Consider the following 27552-nt stretch of genomic DNA (forward strand, 5'->3'; position numbering starts at 1 on the left):
GTGATGATGGTGCTTGAACGAGTGAAGGGCATCATCGGCCGAAGGACGCGCGCGCCCAAAACGAGTCGCCTCTTATCTCCTCCTCAAGTTCTGCACCTCTCAGCATGCCACCTGAAGACGATAACTAACCTCCTCAGTATGCTGTGGTCTGGCTCTGCTGAAGTTAGGGTGCGGGTTTCGTGTGATCGGCGAGATCCCGACAAGGTGGGTCCGATAAATATGATCACATCCAGCGTATTTCTGATCATCCGTCCACACCTCTACACGCACATCCTCCCTTTCAGCCGTTTGTGGTATAATTTTGGGTCACGTATGTGTTTACAGTGAACCACAGGTGCGTTATCTTCTTCTGCGACATCCCGCATTCCCCTGAAATGGCACCCACGGCAGGGCCCACACCCGATTACATGGACCCGCTCAACCAATGGGTCGCTTCTGGAAGTTCTTGTTCGTGCTACTCTGCCTAACTGCGCCGAGCGCATGCACGCCGACGATATACACCTTCTGTACGAGCTCCATGAGTCATGACCGTGTATTCGCGCGCCTCCTACGCGGGGGGTCACCGCGCTAGGCTCGACCGCACCTCCCAGGACTTGGCAGAAGACGGCCAACGTGACCTGCTGACCCCGCCGTACACTATCACATCGCACCCATCCCAGTCGCAATCGTCGCCGCGGGGAGCTCATACGTGACCTTCGTCGACATCCCTTCCCTACTCTTCCCCGCTCTACACTCGACTCACGCGCGCCCCGCAGCGCTCATCGGCTACCGGAACGCGCTCTAGCTCGCTGCCGCGCTCGCCGAGGACTTCCTCCTGGTGGCGCTGAGCTGCATGCCTTGTGCGCGCCGTGTGGGACGCGCGCGCACCCGCCATAGCGCGCGCTGCTCGCGCTTGCTGCCGCCGCGCGTAGTGGACGGGCCTGCTCATAGGACGGGCGACGTTGATGTGCTGGGATTCGGCGTTTCGATGGTCGTGTATTCGGGCGGGCACGCGGGCGGTGATGGGAGGCGAGAGGAGCGCGTTCCTTTTGAGAGGCCGAGGGCGTGGCAAATAGCAGAGCAGACCGTCGAGTGAAGTGAAACATGCTGCGCATCCGTATTTCCGTTGATGAGTGCGCTGATCTGTTCTGTATTGCTGTGCCGGATGCCTGACCAACCGAAGTTACTGAATTCGCCCGCCTGGATTCCCTGAAAAAGCGGTGGTATGAGGACCCGCGAAGGGCCTCAAGGCACGACCTTCTGGTTCATGCGTTAAGTCATGATCATTCTTCAGAAGTATTAGATAGTAAGGTCTAGATGTAGATACCCCGGGGTGAAGTTTCTTTCTACCACGGACCTCTTCATCGCTGGGGACGATACCGCAGAACGCCCGACATTTCACCCAGATGGATCATGCACACTGTGTCTGAGCCGAATCCGGACATTATTGATGGCGATGATGCCTGTAGGCGCTTACAGGGCGGCGAGTGGCCGAAGCTAAGCGCTCGCTAAGCCCTTCCCGACACTGGGCGGGGGCTCCCGGAAGGCGGTGCGGTACGCGTCCCTTCGGCAAGGCTCATGGACTCGTAATCGCCGCGGTGCGTTATGTCGTTTCTGTCACCCCAAGCACGTCGGCGCCCTTTCAACCGTTCCAGATCAGCCGCGTGTCCTGCGCACGCTCAGACTGAGGCTCCGGCGGTCCTCCATACTTCGAGCCTCCACTGCTTCCCCACAGCAAGCGTCGTCTTTCGTTGGTCTTTTGTCTCTACGACTGGCGTGGATTCATCCCTGCCTCAAAAACACGGAACACCCTAAGGGTTCGGAGATCACGTTGCAACGCTGGTACGCTATTTCCCCTCAAGGACATACGTAAAATGGCTTACTAAGCTGCAGTGAGTACCTTCGAACTGCACGTTCTGCGTCCGGAGGTATTGCCCTCCTCGTGCCTTCCCAACGCTCAAGATGATCATGACAATCGAGTGCTCACTACATCCACGGGCCGGCGGCACAGCTCAAGCTTCTCGTGGGGAGGTAGGTCTGCATATATACGCAGTGAGGTATGTGCCGAGCCGGACTCCATCTCTCGCCCTTTCTTGACGGTTCTTCCACGATGCTCGACCAACCCATCTCCCTTCTTTACCTCGTCACTTCCGCCCTGCTCGCACACCTCGTCTGGCAACTCACCCGCAACTACATCCTTCCTGCTCCTTTCAAAGACCTCTCAGGACCCCCCGCCGGTTCCTTGTGGGCTGGTGAGTGGTAGCTCATATGCTCGGAGGCCTATTGCGCCTGATCAGTCACCGCAGGTCATATCCTGGATCTCCTCAACCGCAGTGAGGGTTGGCAGTTTTTCGATGATTTAACTAGCACATACGGCACCGCGTCCAAGCTGCGTGGCTTCTTCGGTGTAAGCTATTTCTCGAGCTTGCCTAGTAGGGGTAGCACTGATGATGTCACGCAGGACACCTGGTTGCATATCTACGACCCGAAAGCCCTTCATCACATCTTCGTGAAGGACCAAGACAAGTTCCCCAAGAACAATCTCTCAAACCAGTAAGATGTATGCCTGACCCATCAAAGCCCCTCTAATCACGCATCAGGTTTGCCACGCTCCTTTTCGGCAAAGGCCTGCTCACGACCGACGGAGATGAGCATCGCAAGCAGCGCAAGATGCTCAACCCGGTCTTCTCGGGGGCCCACATGCGCGCCCTCACGCCGATCTTCCATAACATCACTAGCAAGGTACACCTCCGTAGACCGTTCACTATCTGCGTGCTGAGAATCCCGCTTCGTGCAGCTCGTTCTGGCCATCAAGTCCCGTGTCGAGGACGGTGAGAAGGAGATGGACGTCCTCGAGTGGATGGGTCGCACCGCCCTCGAGCTCGTCGGACAGGGCGCTTTGGGCCACTCCTTCGACCCCTTGATCGCGGAAACACAGGACGAGTTCACATCCTGTGTAAAGCTCTTCACGTACGTCTTCCCGCCGAGTCTGTAATCATTTTTTGACGTGGCTTTGGCTCATAGCGCCGTCTTACCGCAAGTTTCCCACCTGCGGGTCCTGCTCCCCATCGTGACCCGCCTCGGCCCCGCGTGGTTCCGCCGCCGCCTTCTCGACCTCGTTCCCAGTGCACAGATCAGGCGCGTCGTGAAGATCGTGGATGTTGTAGATCAAGGCTGCCGGACGCTCATCGAGTCGAAGAAGGCTGCGCTGATGGGCGGAGACGAGGAGCTCGCGACTGCCGTTGGAGAGGGAAAGGATGTAATGAGCGTCCTGCGTGAGTGTTCTCTCAACGCCCACTTGCGTCGCGGTTCGCTGATGATGGTGATGCGCACAGTGAGGGCAAATATGATGGCTCGGGAGGAAGACAAGCTCCCGGACGATGTTCTCCTGGGACAGATGACGTAACCTTCCCTCTCGCTTCAATTGCAGCGGCGGTCGATGCTGATTTCAGACTTCCTTGCCTTCAGGGGCTTCATCGTTGCGGGAGTGGACACGACCTCGAACTCCATGTCACGCGTGCTCTGGTTGCTCTGCGAGCACAAGGACGTCCAGGCGAAATTGCGCGCCGAAGTCCGTGAGGCTCAGGAGACGTACGGCGTCGACATGCCGTACGACCAGGTGATGAATCTTCCATACCTCGACGCCATCTGCCGCGAGACGCTTCGATTGTGCGTATCATCGTGGTCTTTGCTGCACGCTTTGTCGTACTAAGATATTTACCCTTGGACAGATACGCTCCTGCCAACCATACGACTCGCGGGTGAGTCCGTGTGCCCTGGTTCTCTATCACGTTGCTCACGATTCGCATGCACGGCTTCTCGTAGGGCCGGAGAAGACGTCATCCTCCCTCTCCAGAATCCCGTTCGCGGTAAGAGCGGAAACATGATCAGCGAGATCGTCGTGCCGAAGGGAGCTACCGTGATTTGCAACCTCCGCGCGTGCAACATGAATCCCGTCATCTGGGGCGAGGACGCGAAGGAGTGGAAGCCGGAGCGCTGGCTGAACGGGCTTCCGAAGACGGTCGATGATGCGCACATCCCCGGCATATACTCCAACCTGTGAGAACTCCTCTGCGTCGTGAATGGACGCAAGCTGACATTCGAGATCGTCAGGATGACGTTCATCAGCGGCAGCCATTCTTGCATGTGCGTACTGCGTCTCTATTTCACATCCCGCACGCTGATCGGATCTCGACGGCCCCCTCTGCAGCGGCTTCAAATTCTCTCAACTCGAGATGAGTGCGTCGCGTCCGTCCCTTTGTCACCGATCCGGTTCTCTGACGCATCGCGTCGGCCTTTTTACGACAGAGGTCGTTCTGACCGCTCTGGTCTCCAACTTCAAGTTCGAGACCTCGAGCATCCCCACCGCCTGGCAGTTCGCGGGCATCGCGTTCCCGGCGCGCGCCGACGACCCCACTCGCGCGCCGAAGATGTTCCTGAAGGTGTCGCTCGCGGATTGAATGCGCACCGAAACAGGCGGAACGTGTGCAAACGTATTGCGGAGGTGCAATCAAGTCTTCGCGGGTGTACTCATGTGTCGATCGTGCGTTCATGGCTCAGGTGTAGATGCGTAGTAGCCTCTCCCATTCTTGTCGGACTGTCTCCGAAGTTCCTACCACGCGCCTCCACATTATCCCGTTCACCGTCTGTCGCGCTAGAATATCCTCACCTTCGCGGGCCACGCAGTTTCCCTTTTTGTGACCCGTGCGTCGTCGCCACTTCCGTACCGTCTCATGATTAATCCCAAGTCTAGTGAATCCAACTTCATCACCATGCTGTAAATTATCATGATGCTTCTCGGGGGTTCTTCCGGAGTAGTTTCGCAGGTCTCCAGATGAAGCTCAAAATGGTGCTCACATTCATCCTGTCGTTTGCTGGCTTACCCGTACGTCTAACCTCAAGTCACCGTCAAAGAGATCTACGAGCGCTAAATGGGTCCGGATCAAGATCTCGAACGCCAGCGGCGGTAGACGCCCATAAGACCCGCTTGAGCTCTTGCGTCCATGTCGTCAAGAGTATGTTGGGCGAAATGGAGTTACATCACGGCATCATTCACTCTCACATCTCCATTGCACCGCTCCAGCTCCATATCTATCTTCAGGTACGATTTTGAATCCCGGGGCCTCCGAATCACTACTGATGACACGAGATAAGCCCACGACTTAACTTTTTGGGGTCACAACGGTGAGTTCAAGTTCTCTGAACTTGATTAAGTGCGTACCATCAATGCTATTTCTTGTCGAGACTTCTAAATCCGTACAGGTGGTGCTCTTTGCGCTTGCGTTTGTGTTCTACTTCAAATACACCAACGTGGCACTCGTCTGGAACCTTGTCGGCGTGACCTTCTCCGCGAAGAGTCACGACAATGTCCTGCCCGAGTTGCATTCGAAGGCCGCAAGGTGGTTCTTGAATGTGTAAGCAACTGCGCAGATGCTGCAGCACTCTCTCACCATTCGGAACAAGGACGGATGGTTCTCCGATACCTCGAGATCAAGCGCAGACATCGGACGCTGGGCTCGAACGTCTTCCTCACAAGTTGCCGTAGCGCTGCTCGTCGGCCGAGAGCGGCGATTCGCATCCGATGAATGGCGACTCACGGACGAACTCAGCTCTCACGCTGGTTCTTCTAACTGTGTGTCCGGCTACTATTCACATCGTATCCACGCGAGCTCCGCCGGAACCCGTGTGGATCCATGTCTATATAGGTTTCGAAGTACTGACGACCAGCGTCGACACCAACCATGGACGACACCATCGCGCTCATCGTGACTGGCTTCGCTGGCATCGTCGTCCTCGCCGTCCTCTCCAGGAGACTTCTTCTACGTTCCAACTTCCCCAATCTTCCCGCACCACCCGCGGGCTCCCTCCTTACCGGTACATTCTTGCTCATCCGACATAGACTCACTTACCAACATCTTTCTCACTCTCAGGAAACGTGCACCGCATGCGCAGTCGCCACAGCATCGAGTACAGAAGGCATGTAACCGACACCCACGGACCGTTGTTCAAACTCGCGGGTCCGTACGGGGTGCGTCTTTGCGCCACGGCGAAGACTGCAGGCTGACGCAGTTATGTAGGCGGAATGGCTGTACATCTACGACCCCAAGGCTCTCTACAGCATCGCTATCAAGGACCAAGATGTCTGGGGGAAGCACGGCGCGTTGTTAACGTATGACTGCTCTGTGGTCAGTCGAAAATTACTGATCGATGACTGTTTCTCAGGATGATTATGCTTGGCCCCGGCCTGCTCGCGACGGAGCATCACCAGCACCGCAAGCAGCGCAAGATGCTCACCCCCGTCTTCTCCGCCGCGTACTTGCGCAACATCACGAGCGTGTTCTACGAGACGACCTACAAGGTGAGGGGAGCCGCCTGCGCATCCGCTAATGTCACCTGATGGTCCTCGATCCACCCAGCTGCGCGACGCCGTGCTTGCCGACATCAACAGCGACGCGGACGAAATCGACGTGCTCAAGTGGACCGGACGCGCCGCTCTCGAGCTGCTCGGGCAAGGTGCGCTCGGCCACTCCTTCGACCCGCTCACAAAGGAAGTCCCCGACGCGTTCGCGGCCGCCGTCAAGTCGTTCTTGTGCGTGCGCCTCCTTCCGCGTGCGTGTGCCTTCACACTGACGCGTCTGAACATAGCGCCGCACTGGGACCACTGCACCTCTTCCACATCATGCTCGGCCCGCTCCGGCGGTGCGGGCCGAGCTGGTTCCGACGCATGGTCGTTGACGCGGCGCCGTTCGAGAGCGTGCAGCGGATGAAGGCTATCGTGGACACTATGCACGCGCGATCGATCGAGATCGTCGAGGAGAAGCGCGCCTCGCTCATGCGCGACGACGAGGCGATGCAGCGGCTCGGCGAGGGCAAGGACGTCATGAGCATCTTGTGTGAGTGGGCTCGAAGAGGCGGCTTGGCTCTCTGGCTGACGTGTTGGCAGTGCGCGCGAACATGGCTGCGGGCGAGAAGGATCGGCTCACCGAGGAAGAGCTCATCGCTCAGGTGTCGTGCGTACCTCCGTCAGCTCTCGCGGGCCAGCTTCTCCTGACATGCTCGTCAGAACGTTCGTTCTTGCGGGCATGGACACCACGTCCATCGCTACCTCCCGCGTCCTGCACATCCTCGCCTCCAAGAAAGACGCGCAGACAAAGCTTCGGAACGAGATCCTGGAAGCGCAAGCCGGCACCGAGGTCTCCTACGACACCCTCATGGAACTCCCCTTCTTGGACGCCGTTTGCAGAGAGACCCTCCGCGTGTGCGTTTATCCACTGCCACCACTGCCATGCGCTTCTCTAACCATGTATTCCAGATACGCCCCCGTTACCACCATCAGCCGCTAGTCCGTTACACGCCTCTTCGTTCTTCTCACCGCTCATCGTTTTTTTCCTCGTGTCTAGCGCCGTCAAAGACACAGTCCTAGGGCTGTCTGCCCCGATCCGTGGCACGGACGGGACGCTGATATCCGAGGTGCTGGTCCCGAAGGGCACCGCCGTGCTCTGCGACCTCGGCGCGTGCAACACGAACACGGCGCGTGCAACACGAACACGGCGCTGTGGGGCCCGGACGCGCGCGAGTGGAAGCCGGAGCGGTGGCTCGCGCCGCTCCCGCGCGAGGTCGAGGAGGTGCGCGTGCCCGGGGTGTACTCGAACTTGTGCGTCGTCGTCTCGTCCCGCGGACTTTCGGGACGGTACTGACGTGTTCCTTTTGTGGTAGGATGACTTTCCACGGCGGCGGCCGGTCGTGCATCGGGTTCAAGTACGCGCAGCTCGAGCTCAGTACGTCCCCCCCTCTGAGGCCCAGAGAGACGCTGACCTTGGCCCGTCGATCACGCAGAGGTCGTCCTGGCCGTGCTCCTCGCGAACTTCCGCTTCGAGCTGTCCGACAAAGACATTGTGTGGAACAGCGCCGGGGTGATGTACCCCACGGTCGGTCCCGTGAGCAAGAAGCCTGAGATGCCGCTGAAGGTGTCTGTGTTCCGGGAGCGTATGTAGACTCGGGGAACTGTAGGGCATCGTTCACGTGCTGCTATGTCATATTTTACTTTGACCCTTGCGTTTGTGAACTGATCAATTCACTACCGATCCCAGCGGGCTCAAACTATCGCACCTCCAGATGACCGAGTCCTCATGTGCCTTCCCTCGAGATCTTCGCCCCTCACCAAGTCTCATCGCCCATAGATTCTCTAATCCCATTCGAACTCGCATTTGTTTGGAACTTCGCGCGCGCAGCCTACTCTTCGGCGACAAAGATCCTGCTAACGAGCGAGCGCTAAATGGATTATATTTAGTGACCGCGTGACTATCGCTGAGACGGCATTGTTCGCGGCGGGCACGGGCACGGTTCCGTAACGCCCATCTTCAAAGTTTCATCTTCGCTATCAGTCCGCTCGGTAGGCCAACCTTCCCCAGGGCTTGGGGACTTCTGACACGGGCGTAGCTTTCTCCTGTCGATGATTGAGCCACTCATTGCATCCAGCCTGTCCAGCGTTCGTGCGGGTACGGCAAATGAAGTGACTCCGCACAGGGCAGTACTTGCGTGAGCCCGCGGTGTGTCATTCCGACTGCCTGCCGGAAGCGCGAGTCTTTCCGCGGATCGTTAGGCTTCGAGACACTGATCGAATCGATCAGTTTCAAGACAGAGCTTAAGTCTCTTGATGAGTTTACCGGCACGCCCATTCTGACCACAGCATTCTTCCGCGCGGCTCTATGTATCGCTTTACCGTCGCTCTAGAGGTTGTGATCGAGACTTTTATCAGCATTCTATGACCCCAAGCCCCCATCGGACTTGCGGATGTCGCCCCTTCTCGCTCCTTCGAAGGCAGGCCTTCCCGCAGCTTTTGTGCAAGTCATGCAGTACGACCCTCTCCGGGATCAAGGGATTCTGTACGAGCGCCTTCTCCGAGAAGCTGGCGTTCCGACGAAACTCGTTCAGTATGTGGAAAGTGCTCACTGCCCTCATTGAACCACCCCTCACCGCTTACAGGCACGACCGTCTCGTTCATGCAAGCCACTACTGGTGCCCCGAGCTGCCGTGCACCCAGACTGTGCACGAGGAGATGCGGAGCGGATTGAAATGGCTCCTGAGCCTGCAGAACTTAGTACAGCCGGTAGATAAGATGCGGATAGGCCTGCGAGATAAGATCCCTCGCCGCCGGCGTCTTAGTATAACAAGAGCTCGCAATCTAGAAATTGTGGGCGAGCGCCGAGTCAGGTTTCGTTCGACCACTACCCCATCATCTCCGGTGGCGATCTTCGGTAGGACCGCTGTCTTCTCCCTCGGGGAGTCGGCACACGGCTTTGGCTTTGGGTTCAAGGCTCAATATAAGTTTTAGAGGTTGATTGATTATGTAAGCGAGACTGGCACGATCACGATTTCGAACTCTAAAGATCAAGCGGTTCCCGAGCTGGTCGACTCAGGGATTTCGATTAGGTTTGCACAAAGTAACTTCGAATGGACCCAATATGGGTGTCATGTCGAGGGAATATCGCATGCCCGTTTGTCAAGGTATCAGAGATGGGGAAGCGGAGAAAAGAGGCAGAAATGGAAGATGTGAGGGACCTCATGGTACCGCGAAAGGGACCAGAGATCAGCGAGAGTGGTATGGGATGTTCACCTGGCAGCGGAACGGAAGGGGATGAGCAGTTCTGCGCTGCATGCATCCTTCTCTCGCCGCCTGCGGTGCCCCGTGCCGCGCCCCACAGCTGCAGGGCGTTTCATGTTGTGCACATGTCCCCGTCTAAAGCGCGGGAGGAGGAAGACTCGAAGCAGGGCGCCCGACTCACTCACGGCTCTGCCGCAGCACAGACCGAATTCGGAGGCAATTGTCAAAACTTCTAACTTTCAGGCGTCCAGTCGGAAGCGGTACGCACATGCAGCACGGACACAGCCAAGACCGAACATCTTGGTTCCCGTGCGCACACTCTCCTAATAACGGCGTGAACAACGACTTGGACGATGCGCAGCGCACTGCTGATGACGGTGGTTGTCGTGTGCCTGGGGTGGAGCACAGAGTCGCAAAGCACTGAGAGGTAGAAGACTCACACGAAGCTTGAGAACTCGCGCTCGAGCGTGAACAACCACGGTGCCAAGTGTCAATTGTCACTGCGGAAAGCACAAAAAATAACCGGGCCAAGACGGGGCTAACAAGGACGCTGGCCTGCGCTGTGGTCGCGTTCGTCCGCTGTGCGCCCTCCGTCCCACGCGGCTGCGTATGTTGGTGGAGATGTCTCGAGCACGGGGCAGGAAATCTTCGTGGGTGGTGTCAGCTGGCAATCGCGTGACCAGAGAGGCTGAAGAGAGGGAAAGCTGAGGAAGAGAAGAGCAGAGGCGGAGAGAGGCTCAGGTGATGATGGTGTCCGGGCGAGAGCAAACATCCGGCGGGTTTTCCGCGGGCGCTCGCGCGCCGGGAGACGGCGGGGGCGGGCGCTGGCACGGGGCCGGGGTGGACCCCTCTTGAGGGCGCGGTGGGTTGCACGCTCGTTGTCTCTCGCCGCGCCAGCCCCCGCCTTTGGTCCCCACTCGCCGTCGTCGCCGTTCCGGACAGGCCGCACGCCATTCACGCGCTCGAGCGAAGACACGGGCCGGAGAGAGGGCTTATCTCGAGCAGAGCGGATTCTTATCTCTCCATCACGCCTCCAGGCTCAAGGGCGCGATAGACGTCTGCAAACATGTCGCACGCGGGCTCCGACGCCTCTTCTCACTCTCATTCCGTCATGACCGAGGACGAGGAGGACTGGGAGGACTACGTCAAAGGCGGCTACCACCCCGTCCACATCGGCGACACCTTCTCCGACGGCCGCTACCAAGTCGTCCGGAAGCTCGGCTGGGGCCACTTCTCCACCGTCTGGCTCGCAAAGGACTCAAAGTGAGTGCGCGCTCTTCCTCTCTCTCCTCCCCCGCCTCGTCCCCCGCCCCGTCCCCATCGGCCCAAGCCACGCCCCTCGTCCCCCGCCACGCCCCCCGCACGCGGCTGGATCGCGCGAGGGGCGGAGGCGTGGCTTCCCGCGTGCGTTTTCCGCCTCTCCCACCGCTGCGGTCCTCCCAAGAGCGATCGCGCGTTTGCGTATGTCCTCTGTTCCTACATCATGCGTCGTCTGGATCGCATTTTCATCTCTGCTCCCCAATGCGCCTCTCTACACAGCGCACACGCTCACTCCTTTCACCGGGTGGGAACGCATCTCGTGTCCCCGAGCACCTGTATGCGCACCACCTCTGCGTTCCGCCGTTGGGCCTCGACGGTGCCTCGCCTCAGGCGGCCAGATCGCCGTCGGCTCATCCGAGCCAGATTCCATATTGGGACGAATGGGCGGGTTCTTGTAGAGCCACTTTGCCCCGACGCCGGCTCGCTGATGCGCAGATTCTCGTCATCCCACCCTTCCTGCCTTCTCTACCCACACGCCGCACGCGGTCACGGGCTGCCCGACGCCATGCTCATCCCCTTCCCTCAGGCTCAATCGACACGTCGCTCTCAAAGTCGTCAAGTCCGCCCCGAGGTATACCGAAACCGCGCTCGACGAGATCAAGCTCCTCCAAAGACTAATCACCTCTTCAACACCCCCTGTCGCCCCAACACCAGAGAACCCGAACCCGCCAATATCCCCCTCCGTCACCCATTCCGGTCGCTCCCATGTCATCTCCTTCCTCGACCACTTCCGCCACAAAGGCCCGAACGGGACCCACGTCTGCATGGTCTTCGAGGTCCTCGGCGAAAACCTGCTCGGGCTCATCAAGCGTCACCAGAACAAAGGTGTGCCTATGCACATCGTGAAGCAGACCGCGAAGCAGATCCTCCTCGGCCTTGACTATATGCACCGCTGTTGTGGTGTCATCCATACCGGCGAGTCCTTTTGCCCCCGCTCACGCTAAACATCTGACCGTTCCCCAGATCTGAAGCCGGAGAACGTCCTCATCTGCATCGACGACGTCGAGTCCGTCATCCAGGCCGAACTCGCCGCCCAGTCTGCCTCACAAACCCCACCCCCCACCCGCCTCGTCGGTGTCCCCCCCTCACGCGGTCGGGGCGGCAACCAGACACCCCGCTCCGAGTCCGTCTTCATAACCGGCTCCCAGCCCCTCCCGTCTCCCTCTTCCTCCTTCGGCTCCTCGTCCCACCTCGACCGCTGGGCGTTCGGGATGAGCAAAATCGAGGACGCGGGCGCCAACGGCGGCGCGAGCGGCCCGGGCAGCGTCGGCAGCTCGAAGATGAAGGACCCCGATGCCGAGGGCGACGACGGGCGCGACGGCAAGGGTCGCTCGGACAGGCGTCAGGGACCCGCGCCGGACGGCGACGCGGACATGGCGGCGGAGGACGCGGCGGAGCGAATAGGCAACGTCACCCTCAACTCGTCCCCGTTCGGCGAGAAGACGCGCCCAGACCCCGCGAAGGCGAAGCAGGCCGGGCCATCGCTCCTGTCGCAGCAGGCACCCCCCGTCGCCGGTCCGTCGACGAGCGCAGCGCTCGAGCCGCCGCCGTACACCGCGAGCGGGGGGGACGACCCGATGGGCTCTGTGGACACGCCCCTGTCGACGAGCGCGATGTCGATCGACGGTGTGGGCGCGGTGTACGACGGCCAGGAGAAGATCACCGTCAAGATCGCGGATCTGGGCAACGGTGCGTGGGTCCGGAGGGCGGCAGGGTCGACCGGAAGCTGATGCGATCGGGGCTGCAGCGACGTGGGTCGAACACCACTTTACCGACGACATCCAGACGCGCCAGTACCGCTGTCCAGAGGTCATCCTCGGCGCCAAGTGGGGCCCCAGCGCGGACATCTGGAGTATCGCTTGCATCGTGAGCTTCGCAGTCCTCCGCGGGTGCACGCACGCCTGGCTCACGCGTCCGCGCAGATCTTCGAGCTCATCACGGGCGGCGACTACCTCTTCGACCCGGCGTCGGGGTCGCGGTACAGCAAAGACGACGATCACATCGCGCAGATCATCGAGCTCATGGGCGAGTTCCCGAAGAGCCTCGCGTTCTCGGGCAAGTACAGCTCCGACTTCTTCAACCGACGAGGTCCGCCCCCTGCTCCTCCGCTTCTCCCACGCGCGTCCCTGCTCACGCGCCCCGCTTCCCAGGCGAGCTGCGGCACATCCAGAAGCTCCGCTTCTGGCCGCTCGAGGCCGTCCTGCACGACAAGTACCTCCTCCCTAAGGAGGAGGCGGACATGATCGCCTCCTTCCTGACGCCGATGCTCCGCCTGAACCCGGACAAGCGCGCGAAGGCCTCGGAGCTCATCCACCACGCCTGGCTCGACGGCATCGTCGTCCAGGGCGAGGTCGACACTATCCGCCGTGCTGAGGACGAGGACACGCGGGCGCGCGCCGCCGCCGCGACCACCGCCGCCGCCGACGCGCGCGCGGACTTCGACGCGATGAAGCCCGTCGACGACGTCGTCCTCGCGCCCGATGAGGGTGCCGCCGCCGCCGCGGGCGTGCCGACGATCGCGGCGCCGGTGCCCGGTGCCGGGCGGCCGGGGCACGCGCACTCGGGGAGCAAGAGCGAGGTGCCGACGCTGGGCGCGGTGCCGAAGGGGAAGCCTTGACGGGGGGTGCGGGGGCTGCCGCTGCTTGGGTTCTGCTGCGCCGCGCCGTCGCTGGCGGGCGCGGGGCGGTGAAAGCGAAGAGAGATTTCCTCGGACCGGTCGGGGGCGCGCGCGGTTGGGGTGTCCGTGCGCGCTGTCCGGCGGGCTCCACGTGCTTGCCTTGCCTCGCTGCTGTCGTGTATCGTTCGTCCGTCCTGCTGCTGTTGTCCTTCTAGTCGTAAGTAGATGCCGGCCGCCTGTAGATTGTGCGCCTCGGTGCCGGTGCCCGTACTGTATGTGATTGTGTCTTTCTGTGCGCCCACCCACGGAACACGCGCGAAGCGTTTGCCGCACGAGGTCCCGTTTCTTCTTATGGCGTAACTTCCCTCCACGTGCTCGACCATGCGCGCGCCCGCCACGGTCGGGAAGTGACGTACGCGATCCCGACCACTAAGGAGAAAGCAGCGCCCGTGTCGGAAGACGCCGAGCCCAGGGGAAGGTGAGCCGCCGAGCGGACTGAGAGCGAAGATGAAACCTTGAAGATGAGCGCTGAGCGTTACGGAACTGTACCTGTGCCGCCTCAGTGATAGTCATGCGGTCACCAAATACCATATATTTGGCCCTCGCTAGCAGGATTCCTGTCGCCGAAGCGCAGTAGGGTAGGCCGCGCGCACGAAGTTCCACACCAACGCATGCTCAAGAAGCGATGCTGGAAATGAGTAGCGCGTCAGTTCACAAGCGCAAGGGTCGAGGGAAAATCCGGCATACCAGTACATGAACGATGCCCTACGGTTCCCCGAGTCTAAATACGCTCCCGGAACACAGACACCTTCAGCGGCATCTCCGGCTTCTTGCTCACGGGACCGACCGTGGGGTACATCACCCCGGCGCTGTTCCACACAATGTCCTTGTCGGACAGCTCGAAGCGGAAGTTCGCGAGGAGCACGGCCAGGACGACCTCTGCGTGATCGATGGGCCACGGTCAACGTCTTTCTCGGCCTCAGAGGAGGGGACGTACTGAGCTCGAGCTGCGCGTACTTGAACCCGATGCACGACCGGCCGCCGCCGTGGACCGTCATCCTACCACCACAAAAAGAGCACGTCAGCACCGGCCAGAAAGTCCGCGCGACGAGACGACGACGCACAAGTTCGAGTACACCCCAGGCACGCGCGCCTCCTCGACCTCGCGCGGGAGCGGCGCGAGCCACCGCTCCTGTTGGAATCTGCCCGCATACTTAGCAAGCTCGGTCGTACGGTACCAGCGCTTAGTCATCCCGTAGATAGCCGCCGCCCCTCGTCCCGCACTCGCCTCACGCGTTTGCCCTTCCCCACCACCTCGTTCTCCCCCGCGTCCGTCTGTACTCGCCTCCCGGTGCCCATAGGGACCAACCGCGTCGTATCGATTGCATCTTATTCCTCGTCCGACCCCGACCGAGCCGCCGACTTCTAACAGCTCCGGCTTCCACTCGCGCGCGTCCGGGCCCCAGAGCGCCGCGTTCGTGTTGCACGCGCCGAGGTCGCAGAGCACGGCGGTGCCCTTCGGGACCGGCACCTCGGATATCAGCGTCCCGTCCGTGCCGCGAATCGGGGCAGACAGCCCTAGGACTGTGTCTTTGACGGCGCTAGACACGAGGGAACAAACGATGAGCGGTGAGAAGAACGAAGAGGCGTGGAACGGACTAGCGGCTGATGGTAGTAACGGGGGCGTATCTGGAAAACATGGTTAGAGAAACGCATGTCAGTAGTGGCAGTGGATAAACGCACACGCGGAGGGTCTCTCTGCAAACGGCGTCCAAGAAGGGGAGCTCCATGAGGGTGTCGTAGGAGACCTCGGTGCCGGCTTGCGCTTCCAGGATCTCGTCCGGAAGCTTTGTCTGCGCGTCGGTCTTGGAGGCGAGGATGTGCAGGACGCGGGAGGTAGCGTTGGACGTGGTGTCCATGCCCGCAAGAATGAACGTTCTGGCGAGCATGTCAGGAGACGCTGGCCCGCGAGAGCAGCTGAGCTGACGGAGGTACGCACGACACCTGAGCGATGAGCTCTTCCTCGGCGAGCCGATCCTTCTCGCTTGCAGTCATGTTCGCGCGCACTGCCAACACGTCAGCCAGAGAGCCAAGCCGCCTCTTCAAGCCAACTCACGCAAAATGCTCATGACGTCCTTGACCTCGCCGAGCCGCTGCATCGCCTCGTCGTCGCGCAGCTGGGTGGATCGAGGACCATCAGGTGACATTAGCGGATGCGCAGGCGGCTCCCCTCACCTTGTGGGTCGTCTCGTAGAACACGCTCGTGATGTTGCGCAAGTACGCCGCAGAGAAGACGGGGGTGAGCATCTTGCGCTGCTTGCGGTGCTGGTGGTGCTCCGTCGACAGAAGGCCGGGGCCAAGCATAATCATCCTGAGAAACAGTCGTCAATCGGTAATTTCCGACTGACCACAGAGCGGTCATACGTTAACAACGCGCCGTGCTTCCCCCAGACATCTTGGTCCTTGATAGTGATGCTGTAGAGAGCCTTGGGGTCGTAGATGTACAGCCATTCCGCCTATCTAGCTACGTCAGCCTGCAGTCTTCGCCGTAGCGCAAAGACGCACCCCGTATGGACCCGCGAGTTTGAACAACGGTCCGTGGGTGTCGGTGACATGCTTTCTGTACTTGATGCTGTGGCGACTGCGCATGCGGTGTACGTTTCCTGAAAGCGAGAAAGATGTTGGTAAGTGAGTCTGTGTCTGATGAGCGAGAATGTACCAGTAAGGAGGGAGCCCGCGGGTGGTCCGGGAAGATTGGGGAAGTTGGAACGTAGAAGGAGTCTCCTGGCGAGGACGGCGAGGACGACGATTCCGGCGAAGCTGGCAGTTACGATGAGCGCGGTGGTGTCGTCCATGGTTGGTGTCGACGCTGGTCATCGGTACTTCGAAACCTATATAGACACGGATCCACACGGGTTCCGCCGGAGCTTGTGTGGATACAATGTGAATAGTAGCCAGACACACAGTTAGAAGAACCAGCGTGGGAGCTGAGTTCGTCCGTGAGTCGTCATTCATCGGATGCGAATCGCCGCTCTCGGCCGACGAGCAACGCTGCGGCGACTTGTGAGGAAGACGTTCGGGCTTACTAGCGTCCGATGCCTGCGCTTGATCTTGTTGCATCGGAGAACCGTTTGTCCGTGTTCCGAATGGTGAGAGAGTGCTGCAGCATCTGCGCAGTTGCTTACACAGTCAAGAACCGCCTTACAGTGCAACTCGGGCAGGACACTGTCGTGACTCTCACGCCGACAAGGTTCCAGACGAGTGCCATGTCGGTGTATTTGAAGTAACACACAAACGTAGGCCAAAGAGGACCAACTGTACAGATTTAGAAGTCTCAAAAAGACATAGCACTGACGGTACGCACTTAATCAAGTTCAGAGAACTTGAACTCGCCGTTGTGACCCGAAAAAGTTGAGTCGTGTGTTTATCTCGTGTCATCAGTAGTGATTCAGAGGCCCCGGGATTCAACATCGTACCTGAAGATGGGTGTGGAGTTGGAGCGGCGCAATGAGGATATGAGAGTAAATGAGGCCATCACACAACTCCATCTCGCCCAACGTACTCTTGACGACATGGACGAAAGAGCTCAAGCGGCGGGTCTTATGGGCGCCTATCGGCGGCGTTCGAGATCTCGATCCGCCCGGATCCATTTAGCGCTCAGAGACCTCTTTGACGGTCAATTGAGGTTAGACGTACGGGTAAACCAGAAAACGACAGGATAAATGTGGGCACCATTTCGAGCTGCATCTGGAGACCTGCGAAGCTACTCCGGAAGGACCCCCCGAGAAGCATCATAATAATTTACAGCATGGTGATTAAGTTGGATTCACTAGACTTGGGGTGAGTCACAATCATGAGACAGTACAGAAGTAGCGACGACGCACGGGTCACAAAAAGGGGAACTGCGTGGCCCGAGGAGGTGAGGATATTCTGGCGCGACAGACGGTGAACGGGATAATGTGGAGGCGCGTGGTAGGAACTTCGGAGACAGTCCGACAGGAATGGGAGAGCTAATACGCATCTACACCGAGTCACGAACGCACGATCGACACATGAGCACACCTGCGAAGACTCCGCGATACGTTGGCACATGTTCCACGTGATTCTGCGTGCACTTAATCCGCGAGCGAAACCTTGAGGAACATCTTCGGCGCGCGGGTGGGGTCGTCGGCGCGCGCCGGGAACGCGATGCCCGCGAACTGCCAGGCGGTGGGGATGCTCGAGGTCTCGAACTTGAAGTTGAAGACCAGAGCGGTCAGGACGACCTCTGTTACAAAGGGCCGACGCGGTACGTCAGAGAACCGGATCGGTGACAAAGGGACGGACGCGACGCACTCATCTCGAGTTGAGAGAACTTGAAGCCGCTGCAGAGGGGGCCGTCGAGATCCGGTCAGCGTGCACGATAGGAAACGGAGACAGAGACTTAGTACGCACATGCACGAGTGGCTGCCGCTGATGAACGCCATCCTAAGAATCTCGAATGTCAGCTGGCGTCCATTCACGACACAGAGGAGTACTTACAGGTTGGAGTAGATGCCGGGGATGTGCGCATCGTCGACGGTCTTCGGAAGGCCGTTCAGCCAGCGCTCCGGCTTCCACTCCTTCGCGTCCTCGCCCCAGATAGCGGGATTCGTGTTGCACGCGCGGAGGTTGAGGATCATGGTAGTTCCCTTCGGCACAACGATTTCACTGATCGTATTCCCGCTCTTGCCCCGAACAGGCTCCTGGAGAGGAAGAACGACGTCTTCGCTGGCCCTATGGGAAACAATGCATGCGAATCGTGAGTAACGTGATAGAGAACCAGGGTACACGGACTCACGTGCGCATGGAATGGTTGACAGGCGCGTAGCTATCCGAAGGTAGGCACATCAGTACGACATTGCAGCGTGCGGCAGTGACAGCAACGATACGCACAGTCGAAGCGTCTCGCGGCAGATAGCGTCGAGGTACGGCAGATTCATGACCTGGTCGTACGGCATGTCGACGCCGTAGGTCTCCTGAGCCTCGCGGACCTCGGCGCACAGTTTCGCCTGGACGTCCTTGTGCTCGCAGAGCAGCCAGAGAACGCGCGAGACGGAGTTGGAGGTCGTGTCCACTCCCGCGACGATGAAGGTCCTGGAGGCATGTCTGCAGTCAGCATCTGCCGACGCTGCGATTGATGGGAAGGTTACGTCATCTGTCCAAGGAGAACATCGTCCGGGAGCTTGTCCTCTTCCCGAGCCATCATGTTGGCCTTGACTATGTTCGCCGCCATCATCAGTGATGTACGATGCGGGTGTGTTTTGAGAGAACACTGACGTAGGACACTCATAACATCCTTTCCCTCTCCAACGGCGGTCGCGAGCTCCTCGTCTCCGCCCATCAGCGCAGCCTTCTTCGACTCGATGAGCTTCCTGCAACCCTGATCAACAACATCCACGATCTTCACGACGCGCTGAATCCTCGCACTTGGCACGAAGTCGAGAAGGCGGCGTCGGAACCACGCGGGGCCGAGGCGGGTCACGATGGGGAGCAGGATTTGCAGGTGGGCAACTTGCGGCAATACAGCGCTATGAACCGAAGCCACGTCAAAGCAAGTTGATCATAGACTCTGCGTGAAGACGCACGTGAAGAGCTTGACGCTGGCTGTGAACTCGTCCTGCGATTCCGCGATCAAGGGGTCGAAGGAGTGGCCCAAGGCGCCCTGTCCGACGAGCTCGAGCGCAGTGCGACCCATCCACTCGAGTACGTCCATCTCCTTCGCACCGTCCTCGACACGAGACTTGATGGCTATAACGAGCTGCGCGAGGGGAGATTCTCAGCTTATGGACGTCAAACGGCCTGCGAAGATGTACCTTGCTAGTGATGTTATGGAAGATCGGCGTGAGGGCGCGCATGTGGGCCCCCGAGAAGACCGGGTTGAGCATCTTCCGCTGCTTGCGATGCACATCTCCGCCGGTCGTGAGCAGGCCTTTGCCGAGAAGGAGCGTGGCAAACCTAATCATGGATCGTGATCAGACGGACTTCGAGTGCTCAGACCTGTCGCTTACTGGTTTTGAAGACTGTTCTTGGGGAACTTGTCTTGGTCCTTCACGAAGATGTGATGGAGGGCTTTCGGGTCGTAGACATGCAGCCAGGTTTCCTGAGTGACATCATCATCAGCTGTATCCCTACTAGGCTAGCTCGAGATGTCTCACGCCGAAGAACCCACGCAGCTTGGACGCGGTGCCGTATGTACTGTTTAAATCGTCAAACAACCGCCAACCGTCACTGGGGTTGTCGATTTGGAGCATATGACCTGTAGAGAATCATCAGGCAGGGCGGGGCTCCAAATATACGAGCTGCTACTCACCGGCCCACAGGGAACCGGCTGGGGGTCCTGAGAGTTCTTTGAAAGGGGAAGGAAGGATGTAGTTGCGCATGAGTCGCCAGACGAGGTGGGCGAGCACGGCGGAAGTGACGAGGTAAAGAAGGGAGATGGGTTGGTCGAGCATCGTGGAAGAACCGTGAACAAACTTGGGCGAAAGATGGAGTCTAGCTCCGCACTTCACCGCGTATATATGCAGACCCACCTCCCACAAGAAGCCTGCGCTGTGCCGCCGGCCCGTGGATGTAGTGAGCACATGATTGAGTTGAGCGTCCGACGGACACGGAAAGCCCCACGAGGGGGACGACGCCTCCGGATGCAGAACATACATCGGGTATTTCCCGTGTCAGGTGCGGGAGATCAAATGATAGAATACATGGTTGCGCGGAACTTTATCAGGGTGTTCTGTGGGTGAGGCACCGGTGAGTTACAGGGCAAAATACCAACGAAAGACGACAATCGCTGTGAGGAAGCCGATTGGAGCCTCGAAGTACGGAGGACCGCCAGTGCACTCTGAGCGTCCGCAGGATGCGCATACTTGATCTGGAACGTTTGAGTATAAAACACCCGGCAATTCAGTCTGTCGCCGGTGATTGCTCCGTTGGCATGTCGCCTCCCTGCCGAAGGGGCCCGTTTCGAGCGGTATCGTCTTCCCGAAGATCAAACCCGGAGCGACCATTGATGACGAGGTTTGTTGTAAAATGACTGTGGGCCGGCCGCCGGACGCGCTGCGGTTTGTTTGCATTTGTTATATTCAGACACCAGTGCTAATTCCCGGTGTATCTATATAATGGGGACCAGACAGGTCAGGTGCGGCGGTAACCGCTGTGGAAGTTGACAACGAGGAGGGGGCGGCGGCGATGGGATTGGCGGGGATGCAAGCAAGAGTGGAGGAGGCAGACTTGGAACTCTGGAGACGAGTCCGAGCACCGCGACGCCGCGACACCGTGTTGCCATCCTGATGTAAGCACTTTCCCACATGGGCGCTTTGACTCGGTCGTCGAGCAACGAGCCCATCATTCAGAAGATGGTGAATTTGCTAGACAACAATGGTGAAGGGAAACCCACCACCACAATCACCAATCACCAACTTCTCACTACGTTTGATAGTGATCCGGAAAACTGACCATTCATAACGGTGAAAATCACCCTCCTGTGGGCGCACAGTGCTACATCTAGATCTTATCTACTAGTCCTCAAGATCTAAACGACTTGCACGAACCCCAAGCGTGCCTACATGCGTGTGAGGGGCGATACGTGGAGAGCATTGGACAGGTTTCCACATACTGGACGAGTTTCATCGGAACACCAACCTAGACAGTCATATGATCTCCGGAAGGGTCGCACTGCATCTGCATGACTCGATCGGCCCGGCGCGGGTCGGCGCGCAACTCGTCGCCCGGCGCCCGCAAACTTTCGCTCCATCCTCCACGTCCATCCAGCGCACACGTCGTTGCACTGACAAGCCGGATGTACCGCAAGACGCACAGACGACCATAGAACACGACTCCGTACAACGCCAAGCTGCAAGAGAATAACAATGAAGACAGCGGCACTACCCTGCAAGTTGGCGCCCAGGACTTCTGCTGAGTGTTTTCAACTCTTCTTCGTCTCGCGCTTGAAAGCACACACGCCCTCACGCTTCAGCGCTTCAGCGGTCCCCGTCGCCCACACTCCCACGTATGCAGATCCGCTGGTACACGGCCCTCGGACGTCGAACGCCGCGTACCGCGTTTGACGTCACCCAGTGCACCGCGCGCAAACCGCGCGGGCGCTTGTCCGGGTCCGGGTTCACGAGCACCCCTGGCACAGTGCGTGCGCACACTGGCGGATGTACCCCGCGTGGCGGTTCCCGAACTTCACCATGCGCGGCCACCTTGCGAGTCCTCGAAAACGGGGTGGAGCGCGGACTCGGCGTCCGCGCCCGCGTCTGTCGACGGCGTCAAACGTGCGCGGCGGAAGGGCGTGGAGGCCAACGAAGCCGAGCGTGCGGGTGGAAGGTGGGGTGGCGGACGGGGCGCGTGCGGGCGTGTGGATGGCGCTGAGCCGCGGCGACGGGAGCTTCTCAGCGAACGCGAGTGTGGGTCTCGGGGCGATGCGGTACCCGGCATGCGTGGGGAGCATGTCGTGGGCGGGGGGCGTCGCGCTCGCGCAGGACGAGCGTGCCGCCTTGGGGTGCGGCGGGCAAGATGAGCACGGGGGAGCTAAAGACGGCTTCGTCGCGCGAGGCGTCCGCATGGATCCGGATCGAGGAGCCCATGGCTGCCTGCGTGCCGCGTCGTCACTGGCGAGCGCGGCGGAGTGGGTGCGGACCGTAGATGTTGAGCTTCTGTAGCTGCGCGCGGACGGTATGGCCTCGTCTCTCCCGAAGAAGAGTCCGATCCGGACGAATTCCAAAAGCCCGCAAGCCTCGACGTCGAGGTCGAGGGCGCAATTTGGACGTGTCCGGCTGTCCGGCCAGAGTTCGGGGCGCGGCGAGGCCCGCCTACGCCATGCGAGGCGAGGTCGCACGCGGCCTCAAGCCTTGAGAGCGGCGATGTCAGGCAGGGGGGCTCTCGGCCCGTCCATACGTCTAGACAAAGGTAAGTGCTTGATCGGGCTGAGGTAGGTCGCAACTCACTGCACACGTTGTCGACACAGTGGTAGATCACGCAGCTTTTCTCTGACAGCATCCCGGAGCCCGCTCAGGGCCGCACCGAGCTCCGTTGCCCACGCGTGGTGGTGAGCCCAAGGCCTGGTTTCCCGCCTGCGGTTCCCCGAGCGAGTAAAAGTGTGAGTCAGTCAGCATGCTTGAGGGAGGCACGAGTCACAGCTGAAAGTCGAGGGAGTACCACTCACTTATAACCCTCGACTTTGGACTACGTTTGTCGTTGCACCGTTCCCCTGGACGAAAGTGGGGAGAAAAGCGCGACTAGCATTCGCAGACCGCGTCAGAGCGACTGTTTAGGGAGCGCAGTCCGCCCGCGTCCTAGCCGCACAACCGTTATTGGAATGGTACGTCACTCATTGTAGGAGCTGTCATGCAGAGTCCATGCATGCCCCCGCGATCCAAAGAAGTTTGTTAAAAATGCATGCCTACATCGGCCTCGGGGCTTGCGGGTCTCATTTCTTCGCCAGGTCTCTGAACGAAGGGGTTGGAAGAAAGTCAAGGGACGAAATACGTAGCCCGCTGCCTTGGAAGTACTAGGGTCACGTTTCACGTGATATGTGACTTGCTCACGCCTTGCTTTCCGGACCGCCTTCGTTCCCTGTCCTCGAAGTCACCCCGGCTCGCCAGCGCTCGATCTTCCCCCCATGGCGCTCGGTTAGGTTGTTGGTCAACAGGTTCGTTCTTCTCACCAGGGCATGTGTCGGCTGCCAGATCTTCCAGCTACCCCATATCTGACCTTCTTTTACGAAAGATTGCGTCTAGGCTCACAGCTGGGCGTGGGCAAATCCCCCTTCTGAAGTGTAGATCCTCCCACGGAGGGCCCAGATACAAGTTTAAACAAGACCTTTGTTAATCCCAATCTTGCATCTATCTCAGCACCCGCTGACGCGGTGACCCACATACCGGCATGTCTTGTACGTAAGTACGCACGTGTTGTGTTCTTTCAGTGTTATACCTAATGTGTTCAAATGAGCTCCCTTTACTGCGCAGCGGCACTGAAATATCGGATGTGCTTCATTCGAGGGCGCGCACAAACGAGTACTGGCCATGTCTTGGGCATCATGGGGAATAGCGTTGGCTAGCGACCTGCCCGGGGTCGCCAACGCAGAGCCGAATCTATTTGGCTTTGATAGTCATCCGATCGACCATTGAGTGGGCACACACGCCTGGAATCTCGACGTCAACCTGCGCGGGATCCTTGAATTCTCCGAAAGTAGCGTCGCTCACAGGTGCGTCCCGAAAATCAAATCTTGCACCAGGATCAGCCTTGCCCCGCACGCACCATGTCACACAGGCTTCCTCGCGTGACCCAGCAGCCAATGGCGTGTCAGCTGCCCCTCTCCGGCCCGCGCAGGCGATGCGTAACTAGCTCAGGGTCACTGAACCTCTTCTCGGTATGCAGCGGACACCTCATCGCCGTCTCGAAAGAGGTTTAGTCTCCCTCAGTCTCCTCTGGACCGGTAGCGCTCTCTGTGGTGACATGCACGCACATTGGTTCGGGACTAAGCAGCGTGGTCTTGGCCCATGAAATAAATATGTCGACGGGGCGCAGGCGGAGTCCACTCGTTCCCTTTCTAGACCACTCCCTGCTGCTTTTCGACTCCGCGCTCCATGTCTTACAGCCTCAAGCTCAGCTCTAGCTCTCCAGAACCGCATTCGTCGAACGTCGCTACCAGCATGGCCCAGCTCAATGTCGCGGATGACGTACGTATCATTCCACATGTGTTCTCTACGCTATGCTGACTGTAGGAGCAGAACTCGTTCTACGGCACACCGCCACTGGTGTACGACGAACCCATATGCGTGCACCATGTCCCGCCGCCCTCGGCCATCTCCACCAAATACTACACGCTCGAAGCGCCCCCGCCCAACGAACTTGCCGGCCAGCCCCATCTGATCCCACCTATTCCGACCGCGACCACCACACACACCCAAACTCACGCTCCCGTTCTCCCATCAGCCCCCGCGTCTCAACGCACTGCTCCTGTGCCGCTTGGAAGCCACGATCTTCCGAAACACAGAAGAAACAAAGACGACCCCGGCGGCAGCCCTGGCCAAATGGCGCAGCCTGCGGCGCTCGTCTCGGAGGTCGGTCTTTGTCCCTCTGTGCCCCAGAGAGACCTAGCTGACCAGGCCACTCACAGCAACCGCGCGCCGGACCGTCATATCACGGAAGCCCCATGCGCGAGTCTCGCCATGCGGCGCACCTGCCCACCGACGATGGTGCGCACGCGGACTCGCGCTCGTCGACCCCGAACTCTAGCTACTACGTGCCCCTCGAGGCGGCCGCGTGGAGCACGCCGCTCTCTGGGTTCTCTGAGCTCACCGCCGCGCTCCTCCCGCCGCCCGACTACGTCGTCCACCCCCCGAACGAACCACACCATCTCTACAACGCCGGACCCCACTTCGACCCCGCGCCCGACGCCGCCGCCACTCGCAACGGGACGCGCGTCGCGCCCCACGAACGGCCGAGGACGCCCAAGACGCAACGGCGCCTCCTCCCGCATGCGCACCAAGACGCGCCTTCGACGTCAGACTGGACGTCGGCAGGCGATGGACCCAAGACGGAGCCGAACGAGGACACGCCCCGCGCGCGGTTCGTCTACTCACCGACGACCGCGCGGCGCATCAACGTCTCCGTTGGCAGCGCCGGCCTCCTCCAACTGGCTAGCTCGGAGCTGCGCGAGCCCGCGGAGGCGAAGACGCGCCACAAGCGCCTGTCGACCACGAGCAAGGCGTGCGTCTTCTGCCGGAAGCGCAAGATCGCGTGTGGGGGCCCGTTGGCGGGGGACGAGTCGCGGCGGTGCGGGTGAGTGTCGGTCCTTCCTCTGCTCTTGGTGCTCTGGCGTCGGCGTGGTACTGGCGGTGTCGGTGTCGATGGTGGTAGCGGTGGTGGTGCGCGTCGGGAGGCGAGAGTCGGGGTGGGATGCTGCCTCTCTCCGCTCGCCTTGCGCGCTCTTTTATAACCGCGTCGTGCTGCTTTCGGAGGCGCGGCGCACCTGGATCCATCGCGCTCGCGGTGCTTGTTGCGCGCGGCGCAGATCGTGGCACGGGGACGCGGGCGCTGTCCCGGCGTCCGTACCTCAGCGCCCAGCCACGGCTAGAGAGGGTACTCTAGGACCGGGACAGCGGCCTGGCGCATCATCACTTGCGCGCGTCCAGGGGGCGCGATGTCTCCAGAAGTCTATCAGGCGATCGTGAGGCAATCGGAGGTTTCGCGTCACCGGTCGGCCGCCCAAGGTCTCCGTTTCGCGCTCACTCATCCCACGCTGCGATTCTGTGGCATGAGGGTGCTCGCACGGAAGCAGCCTATGTCTCAGGCTCGCGCGCGGAGAGAGCATTCTATGAACGCCCTCCGTGTCATGTCCGGTGTCGGTACGGACGCGCGCACGCCAATGGGAAGAGTGCGTGTCACGTACTGGAACTGCGAGCGGTGTGCGCTGCGCACGATTGCGTTCCGGGGTTCAGGATGGTCGTCTCGTTCTCTTCGGCACATTGTTGCTGGATGCGCGGATGGGAACGCTGATCGCTCGATTTGGTATGTTGCAGACAATGCATCCAGCGCCGCCAGCCCTGCGAGTTCGCCACCGCGTCGAGTTCGTCTTCGTCGCCGCCTCTCACGACTTCCAAGAGAGGCGACGCCGCACCCGGCGTCGGCCAGCCTGCAGTTGAATGATGTGCTCGGCGCCATCAAGGACATTTATCTCCCGCCCCTCGTATCTCATGACCTTTCACTAATGCTAGCTATTGTCGCTATTTTTCTTTGCTCTCTTCGCTTTTGAGTACGGAATACCATCTCGTTGTCGTCCTTTCCGATCTTACTGCAGTTTTGATTTCGCGGCTGCGCATGACGGCGAGAGGGATAGAACTACCAGTGTCAAACATTGGGATAGGTCAAAACGACACGCATGCGTTGGGAGGACGGCGGATGGTTAGTTCTCAGGCACGATGCAACTGAGTCCGAGTCCGCGAAACCCCTCTATCGCCGCAGAAGGCAATATCCGCCGGTGTTGATTGTCGGAACACGTGCATTTGCATGGAACAGACCCAACACGCCGGGAATATCAAAGTTTCTGCTCGTCCGATATGTATGAGTAAACCTTACGAGAAACGTAGCGTTTTTGGTAGCGTTCTGAGCCCTTTAGAATGATACATTTCGCGTGCATTGAAAATTTATGTACCTCGACCTATTCTCGAGTCCTCAAAATGAAACATTTCTGCGCCTGCGGAATGATTTCTCACACATAGAGTTCTGGCGGCCCGGGAACTCAAAGTTTCACGATGTGCGAAATCATCTGCCAAATTTGACGTTTTTCTCATCGTTTTGTCGGCCTCGCAACGATATATTTGGCATGGCGTTCCGGCGGTCCTGAAATGTTATGTTTTGGACCTGCACGCCCGCTCATCGCCCACTGGTCGCCCGCTCGTCGCCCGCAGGCTGTCCACCTCCCTTATTTCCTTGCGCCCTGCTTATTGCGCGCAACGATGAGCGGGCGATGCGCGGGCGACGCGCGGGCGACCAGTGGGCGATGAGCGGGCGTGCAGGTCCAAAACATAACATTTCAGGACCGCCGGAACGCCATGCCAAATATATCGTTGCGAGGCCGACAAAACGATGAGAAAAACGTCAAATTTGGCAGATGATTTCGCACATCGTGAAACTTTGAGTTCCCGGGCCGCCAGAACTCTATGTGTGAGAAATCATTCCGCAGGCGCAGAAATGTTTCATTTTGAGGACTCGAGAATAGGTCGAGGTACATAAATTTTCAATGCACGCGAAATGTATCATTCTAAAGGGCTCAGAACGCTACCAGAAACGCTACGTTTCTCGTAAGGTTTACTCATACATATCGGACGAGCAGAAACTTTGATATTCCCGGCGTGCAATCGCGGTTTAACTAAAGACGACTTACGTAGTAATGCGCTTGGACGTGGGCGTCATGAGTAGCCATATTCGCGGAACTCGCAAGAAGGCGGGAGAATATGAAGTGGCATAGCGCGGGCTCGAACCGGAGCGCCGGGATGCCCGGAGCTGA

General features: G+C 59.5%; 8 protein-coding genes across 8 annotated transcripts; 6 read left to right on the forward strand and 2 right to left on the reverse strand.

The window, feature by feature from the left end:
* Positions 1 to 2089: 2089 nt before the first annotated feature.
* Positions 2090 to 4439, forward strand: BXZ73DRAFT_103803 (cytochrome P450; the record flags this gene model as incomplete). Its single annotated transcript, XM_048015693.1, has 13 exons — positions 2090 to 2231; positions 2286 to 2386; positions 2441 to 2532; positions 2580 to 2721; positions 2777 to 2949; positions 3004 to 3254; positions 3315 to 3381; positions 3448 to 3648; positions 3711 to 3740; positions 3805 to 4038; positions 4093 to 4125; positions 4190 to 4218; positions 4288 to 4439. The coding sequence occupies 13 exons, from the start codon at positions 2090 to 2092 to the stop codon at positions 4437 to 4439; spliced, it is 1647 nt and encodes a 548-aa protein (XP_047875413.1).
* A 1281-nt stretch (positions 4440 to 5720) lies between these two features.
* BXZ73DRAFT_103804 (cytochrome P450) lies at positions 5721 to 7973 on the forward strand (the record flags this gene model as incomplete). The annotated part of the gene is made up of 13 exons (XM_048015694.1): positions 5721 to 5853; positions 5910 to 6007; positions 6057 to 6148; positions 6202 to 6337; positions 6396 to 6568; positions 6625 to 6872; positions 6923 to 6989; positions 7043 to 7237; positions 7292 to 7321; positions 7380 to 7420; positions 7465 to 7633; positions 7696 to 7757; positions 7816 to 7973. 13 exons carry the CDS (start codon positions 5721 to 5723, stop codon positions 7971 to 7973), a joined length of 1602 nt encoding a protein of 533 aa, XP_047875414.1.
* Positions 7974 to 8724: 751 nt separating this feature from the next.
* BXZ73DRAFT_26314 (uncharacterized protein) lies at positions 8725 to 8916 on the forward strand (the record flags this gene model as incomplete). The annotated part of the gene is made up of 1 exon (XM_048017732.1): positions 8725 to 8916. A coding segment is annotated over one exon (192 nt), but the record flags the coding sequence as incomplete, so codon positions are not given.
* A 1733-nt stretch (positions 8917 to 10649) lies between these two features.
* On the forward strand, positions 10650 to 13520 carry BXZ73DRAFT_91425 (kinase-like protein; the record flags this gene model as incomplete). The annotated part of the gene is made up of 6 exons (XM_048025968.1): positions 10650 to 10846; positions 11430 to 11818; positions 11867 to 12592; positions 12651 to 12769; positions 12826 to 12991; positions 13054 to 13520. The coding sequence occupies 6 exons, from the start codon at positions 10650 to 10652 to the stop codon at positions 13518 to 13520; spliced, it is 2064 nt and encodes a 687-aa protein (XP_047875416.1).
* A 781-nt stretch (positions 13521 to 14301) lies between these two features.
* On the reverse strand, positions 14302 to 16375 carry BXZ73DRAFT_103806 (cytochrome P450; the record flags this gene model as incomplete). Its single annotated transcript, XM_048015695.1, has 12 exons — positions 14302 to 14459; positions 14518 to 14579; positions 14645 to 14722; positions 14951 to 15121; positions 15180 to 15209; positions 15264 to 15458; positions 15520 to 15586; positions 15637 to 15697; positions 15756 to 15891; positions 15945 to 16036; positions 16086 to 16183; positions 16240 to 16375. The coding sequence occupies 12 exons, from the start codon at positions 16373 to 16375 to the stop codon at positions 14302 to 14304; spliced, it is 1284 nt and encodes a 427-aa protein (XP_047875417.1).
* A 1260-nt stretch (positions 16376 to 17635) lies between these two features.
* Positions 17636 to 19993, reverse strand: BXZ73DRAFT_79446 (cytochrome P450; the record flags this gene model as incomplete). Its single annotated transcript, XM_048023087.1, has 13 exons — positions 17636 to 17787; positions 17856 to 17884; positions 17955 to 17987; positions 18042 to 18275; positions 18340 to 18369; positions 18435 to 18635; positions 18692 to 18758; positions 18819 to 19069; positions 19127 to 19299; positions 19355 to 19496; positions 19550 to 19641; positions 19697 to 19797; positions 19852 to 19993. 13 exons carry the CDS (start codon positions 19991 to 19993, stop codon positions 17636 to 17638), a joined length of 1647 nt encoding a protein of 548 aa, XP_047875418.1.
* A 1737-nt stretch (positions 19994 to 21730) lies between these two features.
* Positions 21731 to 22591, forward strand: BXZ73DRAFT_79447 (uncharacterized protein; the record flags this gene model as incomplete). The annotated part of the gene is made up of 3 exons (XM_048023088.1): positions 21731 to 22171; positions 22202 to 22448; positions 22536 to 22591. The coding sequence occupies 3 exons, from the start codon at positions 21731 to 21733 to the stop codon at positions 22589 to 22591; spliced, it is 744 nt and encodes a 247-aa protein (XP_047875419.1).
* A 1536-nt stretch (positions 22592 to 24127) lies between these two features.
* On the forward strand, positions 24128 to 26666 carry BXZ73DRAFT_79448 (uncharacterized protein; the record flags this gene model as incomplete). Its single annotated transcript, XM_048023089.1, has 8 exons — positions 24128 to 24220; positions 24266 to 24604; positions 24661 to 25325; positions 25558 to 25625; positions 25679 to 25920; positions 25985 to 26054; positions 26344 to 26447; positions 26562 to 26666. 8 exons carry the CDS (start codon positions 24128 to 24130, stop codon positions 26664 to 26666), a joined length of 1686 nt encoding a protein of 561 aa, XP_047875420.1.
* Between the last annotated feature and the right edge of the window lie 886 nt (positions 26667 to 27552).

The sequence above is a fragment of the Epithele typhae genome (assembly GCF_022376455.1).
Source record: "Epithele typhae strain CBS 203.58 chromosome Unknown BXZ73scaffold_44, whole genome shotgun sequence".
NCBI classification, from domain to species: domain Eukaryota; kingdom Fungi; phylum Basidiomycota; class Agaricomycetes; order Polyporales; family Epitheliaceae; genus Epithele; species Epithele typhae.